This window comes from Cucurbita maxima, unplaced genomic scaffold, assembly GCF_002738345.1.
Source record: "Cucurbita maxima cultivar Rimu unplaced genomic scaffold, Cmax_1.0 Cma_Scf00035, whole genome shotgun sequence".
NCBI classification, from domain to species: Eukaryota; Viridiplantae; Streptophyta; class Magnoliopsida; order Cucurbitales; family Cucurbitaceae; genus Cucurbita; species Cucurbita maxima.
This window is the reverse complement of record NW_019272051.1, coordinates 655,953-665,333: the sequence shown is the minus strand read 5'-3', so window position 1 is coordinate 665,333 and position 9,381 is coordinate 655,953. Positions and strand designations below refer to the sequence as shown.

Sequence of the window (9,381 nt, the reverse complement as noted above, 5' to 3'; positions counted from 1 at the left end):
TATTACAAAATATACTTGCACTAATTGCTATGTTATCTAACTTTTCATCCGCGTTTTAAAACTACTCTTAGAATATAAATCTATTATAAGAACGTTGGACATACTAAGACCTCAAATGATGTGAACGGTGACTCAAGACAGAAATCGTGACGTGAATACTATCCCACGAGTTTTAGGTCACCTCCACACTCATTCTAGCTTCTCAATTTTCATCCAAAATTCTAATCGATTTATATTCGAATAGTAGTCTTGAAACAAGATCAAGAGTAATATTGCAACTCTAAACCGAATATCTACTCCCCTTACATGCGTTTAAGGCACCAACCCAGTCCAACATCGACCTTGATTATATTGTTCGTGAGTCATTACATTATCATTGTTATGGCTATCTGAGTTTGAAGCCTCTCCATGTGGCAACAATGGCAGATAATCTGCAAATGAAAGTAACTATTTTACCACAAAGATCATATATATTCATAAACAAGAAAGAAATCAATAAGTTGAAATACCATTATCAAAAATGAAATGGTAGTCTTGTTCTCCCGTCCCTTCAAAGTCATGGCCTCCGATAATTCCTTCATAATTTCCCGACAAACGTTCCTATAACACATATCATACGTTAATATATCGGTCTAACGGATCAAACCCAATAGTTATATGAGTCAGTTATCTATAAAAATTTAGATATCTAGTTATTTTATGAACAAATCTAAGAGATCAGCAAGTGTAAAAAAGATAAGATAAAAGACCACAAATGTACGGTCTACATTGTCCGACCTCTACTATATCTATAAAACAAAGTGTAATATTGTCATACAGTGTCTGTGAGTCAATAAGTCTTAGTTATACTTTGTTCGAGGGCTCCAAAGAAACGAGTCGATCCTCAATTAAGAGGAGACTGTTCTAGAGCTTTATAGGCCTCAGGGGAGACTCTATGGTGTACTTTGTTCGAGGGGAGGATTGTTGAGAATTGTTGGGAGGGAAGTGGACAATATCATACAATTGTAGAGAGTTGTGATTCCTAACATTCAATCCAATTCAAACCAATATCATACAATTGTAGAGAGTTGTGATTCCTAACATTCAATCCAATTCAAATCGTTCAAGAAGATGAGTGCAGGAAACCCAATTCGTTCGGTTCGATCCTCGTTCAAGTTCGAACTGTATCGAATCGATTAAAGACAGATATTCACTCGAGAGAGAGAAGAGAGAGACCTCAAAGGTTGGAGGGTAAGATACCAAGTCTTGAAGCTGGCCATCAAATTGTAGTCCATCGCTTTCACTATAATTCTTCGGCTCACTAACCTCCGAGTTCATGTCGAAAGCTTCACCTCCCATGGTTTCATTTCCCATCGAACGAACCCTAAAGCTCGGATTCGAGGCCATGGAGGCTATAAAGGCATCACATTCTAAAGCGTTATTAACCATCCTTTTCCATGTATTTTGTGGGACTCTCCCACCCAGAAGCTGCATGCATGAATTATCGAAACTAAGTAAACATATTTGCTAAAACCACCGCACCTAAATGGTGGTGAAAGTTCGTTTGTAATCATTTATATAATCAAATAAATTACAAATAAAATGTAAAAAATAATAAATGGATAGCTAATATGATATTAAACCGTAATGGAAGACAAAATATCTTCAATCATACAACATATTTGTATGTAATAAAAGGTCATACACATATATATACATATACATACATATACATATACATATACACATACATACATACATATACAAGGTCATATACATATATATATACATATACATACATATACATATACATATACATATACATATACACCTACATACATACATATACATATACAAATACATATACACACATATACGTATACATACACATACACATACACATAAACATACACATACACATACACATACACATATACATACACATACACAGACACACATACACATACATATACATATATACATATGTAAATCATAATTGAGGACTAAATATGGTTACCTTTCTAAAGTAAGTTGGACCCTTTTTGTGATAAGCCTTCAAAAAATCATCGACATTTTTTATGCCTTTGGAGAATAAACGATTGTGGTATATGCCATCCTTGCCAATGCCTTCCAATCGCCATATTTCATCCTCCCTCCTCGGCGGGTGGTGCTTCTTGTAAACTAATGTCGTAACCAAAAGGAATTTTTTTTTTTATTAATTAACATGATCTAAGATTAATTATGATTAGCTATAATCATTTTTTTTTTATAAAGACAATGATTGATATTTGTCGTGATCCATCTCTATGGACCACGACTAATGTCAATTTGAGTCTCTCGTCAATTATTTATACCAACAAACTATAGTTGACATTGACTCTAGTCTATTTTATAAAGCATTGCTAACGTCAAATGCAGTCAATGATTGATATTAGTCGTGGTCTATCGCTATGAACCACGGCTAATGTCAATTTGAGTATATCATTACAGATTACGTCTAACGTCAGTTGTTTATACCAATAAACTATAGTTGACATTGACTCTAGTCTATTTGATAGAGCATCGCTAACGTCAAAGGCAGTCAATGGTGGTAAACTAAGGGTGTTCATATAATCCGATAATCCGACCAATCTAGACTACCTAACTCAAACCATAAAAGTTGGGATGGGTTGGGTTAGGTTGGGTTGAATTTTTGAAGAACACATTTTTTTGGTCGAGTTACTCGAAAATAGAGTTACAACTCAACCCAACCAAAACATTTTTTTTTAAATAAGAATATTTAACGATCGTAACTTATGTTAGTACGAGGTTTTAGTTATTAATATAACATATATTGTGAATAAGTAGAATCTTTCTAAAATAATTAAAAAATAACTAGACAACCCAACATAATTCAAAAATAGAGGGTCGGGTTGTGAACTTTGTTCGGGTTACTTGGTTACCAACCCAATCAAACTGAAATTTCGGGTCGGTTCAAAAGATTTTTTCAACCAACCCAATTCAACCCATGTACCGTTGACATCAATTTCTCGTGGCCTACTGGGATAAATTATCATTGACATCAATTGTGATGGAATCACCAAAGAATCTGTAGCCATAGACCACGATTCTCGTTAGTCATGCTCTAGTACTAGACCATGACAAACGAGAGTCGGTGCTCTAACCAATAGTCGATACAAGAGAATCATAGTAGTCCCTATGACCGATTTTAAAATATTATTAAAAGTACCGTGACTAAAATGAAATAAATTTAAAATATTGGATCATATATCGAGAAAAATAAAGTTAAAAACGACATACCTTTCCCACGATGATCCATCACTCTAAAGGGTTTTGAAACAGCTTCCACAATTCTTGGAAACTTAGCCAAGATGTTCTTATCAACAACTTTTGCTCCCAATCTAAACTTCTTAGACTTAGTCCAGCTCGAATTGTCACTAAAGCTCAAACCTTTGATGAATCCAACCCCATTTTTCAAGCAAATTATCATATCATTCCCCACGATCAAAGGTCTTTTCCCCTCTCTTTTAGAAACAACATTGTTGTTAAAATCTCTCGAAGTCCACGAACTTTCGTCTACTCGTTGGTCGGAGCCGAATTCTAAATTGAGTACGACCAACTCGACCAACGCCGACGATAAAGGACCTGTCTTGATGATGCCATTGGAGTTGGTGGTATCACAAATTGCAACTAGAAGTGGCTTGCCATTTCTTGCTTCTATTTCATTGTTGGTGAAAATTGTTGGGGCTGTTTGATTCAAGAACAATAGCTTGAACTTTGAAGCTCCAAACCCATTTATTGTTGCTTCTTTTCCAATATGATTGCTAAGCTGGCTGTTTCTGATCATGAAATTGATTGAATTTGATGAACAAAAAGGGTTTAAGGAGGAAACCCATGTGGATTAATATCAATTTAGTTCAAGAATGACATACCTTGATAGAATGGAGCGAATGTAATAATTAACTTGGAGCTCCACCACCTCGTGCACCTATAGAAAATTATCAATATGGTAATTTTGATTTTGATTTTGATTTTGTTCGATTTATTAATCGTAGATCATCTCTAGGAGAAGTTATTGGTAACTCTCTCGTAAGTTTTAGTGTAACTTGAGACCCACCGCTTTGATACGTTAGGTATCATCGTTAGCCTCACGATTTTAAAACGCGTCTGTTAGGGAGAGGTTTTCATATCCTTATAAGAAATGTTTTGTTCTCCTCACTAACTGAAGTGAGATCTCACAATCGACCCACTTGAGGGACAGCATCCTTGCTAGCACACTGGTCGGTGTCTGGCTTTGATACCATTTGTAACAATCTAAGCCAACTACTAGCAGATATTGTCCGTTTTGGCCCGTTACGTATCGCTGTCAGCCTCATAGTTTTAATACGCGCCTGTTAAGGAGAGGTTTCCACATCTGAATGTTTCGTTCTCCTCTCTAACCGATGTGGGATCTCACAATCCACCCCCTTGAAGGTTAACATTCTCGTTGGCACACCACTTGGTGTTTGGCTCTAATACCATTTGTAACACACCAATCCCACCGCTAGTAGATATTGTCCGTTTTGGCCCGCTACGTATTGTCAGCCTCACGGTTTTAAAACGCGTTTGTTAGGGAGAGATTTCTACACCCTTGTAAGGAATGTTTCGTTTTCCTCTCTAACCGACATGGAATCTTACAATTCACCCTTTTGGGGTCAGCTTTCACATAACTGGTGTCTGACTCTGATATTATTTGAGTGTCTTGGCTCTGGTATTATTTGAGTGAGAGAGAGAGAAAGAGAGATGAAATTAGTACCACTGAGCGAATAAAACCTTCGAATATGGCCACTTGTCTAGCAGACAAACCCTGATATAGAACAGATTCAGCTTCCAAACTGAAAAACCCAACAGTTCCAAACGACACAAAGACAGAGAAAACTCAGAAAAAGGAACAATTTTTAAGCAATTAAAACAAGTATAAACGGAAAACAAAAGAGATCAAAGAAAAAGAAACAAAACCCATTAAGAAAAAATGGGTGAGTTTTTGAGCTGGATTGAGTATCAACAAACTCATCGACATCCCAAATCGGCCCCTTGTCTTTTGCAGTTTGAGTATCCATTTTATATAAACCTAACCACCCTTGGCTCTTGTGGCTCAAACAAATGATACTCAAAGGAAGATGCGTGGGTAGCTTCTACGCCATTGGGTGGGATTATTTATATATGATATTTGGAAGACTCTAGGCCATGTCTTTGTCCTCCTTCATTTCTATACAAATACAAGGAAGTTTCATAGCAGACAGATATTTTGACCAAGATTAGGGTTTTGGAATTCTCAAGTAATTTCATTCCATAAAATTTGTGTTAATTTACGTTCAAAAGTTGTTCATGACATATGCCTAGGTATCTTTTCTTTCAAGATTAGTGGTGGGTTGTTTTCAATACTTATTTAAATATAATACAATTATCCACGTATATCAGGTAAGATCGTTGTTTGTGATTATTTTAAGCCTACTGCTAGTAGATATTGTCTGTTTTGACTCGTTATGTATTGTCGTTAGCCTCAGAGTTTTTAAAATGCATCGGTTAGGTAGAGGAATGTTTTGTTCCCATCTCTAACCAATGTGGTATTCCACAATCCAGCTCCTTGGGAGCCCAACGGTTTTATTTCTTTGTCCAACTGATGTGGGATCTTATAATCCACCCCTCTCCAACCTGATGTCTAGCTTTGATAGTAATTGTAATAGCTCGAGCTCACCGCTAGCAGATATTGTCTATTTTGGCCCGTTACGTATCATAGTCAGCCTCATGGTTTTTAAAACGCGTCTGGTAGGAAGAGCTTTCCACACCCTTATAAGAAATATTTTGTTCCCCTCTCCAACTGGAATCTCACAATCCACCCCCCTTGGGGGCTAGCGGCTTCGTTCCCCTCTCCCACCAATGTGGGATCTCACAATCCACCCCCTCTTCAACTTGTTGTTGGGCTTTATTACCATTTGTAATAGCTCAAGTCCATCGCCGGTAGATATTGTCCGCTTTGGCCCCTTACGTATCATCGTCAATCTCACGATTTTTAAAATGCATCTGCTAAGGAGAGGAACGTCAGTCTCATGAAAGTTTAAGTATCTATTGAAATTTTTAATAATATATCTTAAGTTCAAGGATCAAAGTGTTCATGTACAGACATGTGAATATAAGTATCTTATGTAATGAGTTTGTATAAGATTTAACCACGAAATACATTATTTCACTTTTAACAATATTTTACAGGATGAATATATGTGACTCGATCTAGAGATTAGAGATTCAAACTACGCTTGATCATGGTTAAACTAAAATATCTATAGTGTAAAACTTGTTTTTTTTAATTCAACAATTATAAGGTATCAGATTGAACCATTGAGATAAACAACGAATAAACCCTAAATCCGACAAAGATCAGTCGTCAATACAATTTGTCAAAAAAAAGATAAAAATTTTTAATGACTCGACTTTAAGCTTCCTATCAAATTAGACTCGACCTTTGCCTTAGTAACTATCTTAGGTCTTCGACTTTGATGTCATTCACTCATCTATGTGATTCTATGCATTCCATCGAACATCTGAAAATTGGGTTTTCACGACAGCCTTTAAGATTGACTTAATTTTCTAAACTTTCCAATTAGTTTTGAACGGTTTGATCTTGATCTAACAAACCGATATGTGTTATCATTGTTGCTAGCTCAACTATACCTCGACAACAACCATCTACAACCCTAATTAGCATCTATAGTTTCTTTGTTCTCTTGGCAACGTTCAGTCAACATTTCTCGTGTAGATTTTCTGTAGTCAATTGTCGCTACATTAGATCCTAAATTGAGTTTACGCTGACCTTCTTCTATCACTGCAGATTCTACTATAATGAAAATTACAAATAGCAACCCTCAAACTCATGCTACAAATGAAACTTCTCCCTAGAGTGACATAAAAGGGAAGTCTAGAAGGGAAAGCCTAAAAAGAATAGTATCTGGATGAATATCGATTCCGTTGCGTAACTCTAAAAGATACGTTTTAAGACCGTGGGGTTGATGACGATGCATAATGGGCAAAAGCGGATAATATTTGTTAACAGTAGGCTTGGGTTGTTATATTTTCCTAAAGTTATTACATTAAATCTTGAGAAGTAACGGTTAATTACAATTCGAATTATACACATCTTTTTAAATCAAGAATTATATTCTATTCATGTGTTGAAGTTTGAATGACCAAATGTGTGATATCCCACGTTGGTGGGGAGGAGAACAAAACACCATTTATAAAGGTGTGAAAACCTTCCCCTAGTAGATGCATTTTAAAGCCGTGAGAGAAAGCCCGAAAGGAAAAACCCATAACAAAACACCATTTATAAAGCTTTGACCGTAAGCCCGGTGTGGAATTTATTATTATTTGAATTTAAATGTATTTATTTAAAAACTTAGAAAATTAAATAGGAAATTGAAAAAAAAAAAAAAAGGATAGATTTTAAAAAATAATAATAAAAAAATGAAATCATCATCAAACTAATTAAAAGTATATTGATAAATTACTAGGGAAAATATTTAAAAAAAAACACATAAAATATTGAATTGTATCTAATAATAATAAAAATAAAAATAAAAAAGAATATTAAATAATGATTGACTTTCAGTTATTTTATTTATAAATTTTTAATTAATTTATTTGGGATTATTAAATTAATTTCCGTTAAATCAATAAACGTCAGCATGTTTGAAAGAACCTAGTTTAGGTTTTTCTGTCCATTTAAAATATTAAATACTTTCTCATAATTTATTTTTTTTAATTATATTAATTTAATTTTTTTTAATTAGATTAATTTAATATTTTACCTTCCTTTCCCGAGATTAATCAAAAATTAAAATTAAGATTAATCAACTAATACAGGAATGAAAATATAAACTAACTAAATCTTGAGAATAAAATAAAATATACTATTAATCAAATTATAAATGAAAAATATTAACTGATTACGAATATCTAAGATATATTCCATAATTAATATATTATAGCAATAAGTTGCACTAAACTCCTGACACGTAATTATATGAATTCTATGATTAAACGTGTTTTACTTATAACAATTTTATGTTGCATGAACTCTTCGGAATTTTCCTAGAATATATGTGAATGAAGTTAGAACATGCTAGATGGACTCGTATTAGTCTGTGGTGATAGTCTTCACTCTTAAAAAGTAAGAAGTAGGTAACTTAACCATATTGCAGGTGATGTCAAGAGAATGTTGAGGCCATGAGGAGCTGAATTTGGATTCCAAATCATGGGTATGGATCGACGGAACGTGTGTATGACTTCCTTTTTTAATAATTTTATTATTTAATATTGATAAATTATAAATATATATATATATATATATATATATATATATATATATATATATATATATATACAACTTTTAATCTTTTTGGTTTTTAATTTGAAAAATGGTGATGGTTTTCTTTAAAAAAAAAAAAAAAAAGAAAAGGTTGCTTAAACGGATCACAAAGTAAAGTTTGTTCGGTATAATTTTCAAGATGTTTGAGACGATGTGTAACGACCCTAAATTTTCACATATCTAGAGTCGTCGTTAACGTCTCATGTTCATCTCTAATGCAGAATATAATTTTAAGAATGCTCATCTTTATTAGCGGAAAAATTTAAAATTTCAGAATACGTTAAAACATTAGAAAACACTGCCGGACTTACGTGTTTCAAACATCCTGGAGTTTAAAATAAGATAAAACAATTACAAATTAAATAATTTAAATAAATGAAATGCAAAATTTTAAATATGCAACTATCCTATGCACGCGCCACAGTCTCAGATCACGATGTCTCCGTCAACCGTACATGGGTGTCTTGCCTTTACCTTAAAAACAATATGGCACACGGCCTAAGTATTTCGAAGGAGATGGCCACTCTTAAGCGCGTTTTAGGAGAAGATGACCACTCTTAAGCTAGGAGATTGTTTGACCATTTGACAACACAAGTTGATTACCAAATTTATATTTATAGATTTTAAGCCATTTTTAGGATAAGTTAGATACTTAAAATCTATTCAGAAGATATAGGGACCTCATTTTAAGCGGTATAAGTTAGATACATAAATCGGAATACAGGTATAAGTTAGATACGTAAATCTATTCAGAAGATATAGGTACCTCATTTTAAGCTGTATAAGATAGATAGGTAAATCTGAATACAGGTATAAGTTAGATACGTAAATCTATTCAGAAGATACAGGTACCTCATTTTAAGCAAAAGTATTCAGATACATAAATCTATTGAGAAGATACAGGTTCCTCATTTTAAGCAAAAGTCTTACGATTAAATGTATTCAAATCTATTCAGAAGATACAGATACCTCATTTTAACCAAAAGTCTTCCGAACTT

At 33.8% G+C, this 9,381-nt stretch overlaps 1 protein-coding gene across 2 annotated transcripts; it reads right to left on the bottom strand.

The window, feature by feature from the left end:
- LOC111467868 (calmodulin-binding protein 60 G-like) lies at positions 1–5,127 on the bottom strand. 2 transcript variants are annotated; one of them, XM_023112945.1, is made up of 8 exons: positions 4,978–5,127; positions 4,775–4,853; positions 3,912–3,967; positions 3,280–3,818; positions 1,997–2,160; positions 1,216–1,467; positions 510–600; positions 1–431 (listed from the first exon to the last, which is right to left on the bottom strand). In XM_023112945.1, the coding sequence occupies exons 1-8, from the start codon at positions 5,076–5,078 to the stop codon at positions 313–315; spliced, it is 1,401 nt and encodes a 466-aa protein (XP_022968713.1). In that variant the 5' UTR covers positions 5,079–5,127; the 3' UTR covers positions 1–312. The 2 variants fall into 2 exon arrangements, with proteins under 2 accessions (XP_022968713.1, XP_022968714.1); XM_023112946.1 differs by having other exon boundaries at positions 3,280–3,812.
- Between the last annotated feature and the right edge of the window lie 4,254 nt (positions 5,128–9,381).

Bases quoted from the DNA above. Each gene is read 5' to 3' on its own strand.
- LOC111467868 (XM_023112945.1), bottom strand. From the start codon at position 5,078: ATGGATACTCAAACTGCAAAAGACAAGGGGCCGATTTGGGATGTCGAT. The intron at 4,854-4,977 runs GTTTTGTTTCTT...TGGGTTTTTCAG, and splicing joins CACCCATTTTTTCTTAATGG to TTTGGAAGCTGAATCTGTTC. The intron at 2,161-3,279 runs GTATGTCGTTTT...TTACGACATTAG, and splicing joins GATGGATCATCGTGGGAAAG to TTTACAAGAAGCACCACCCG.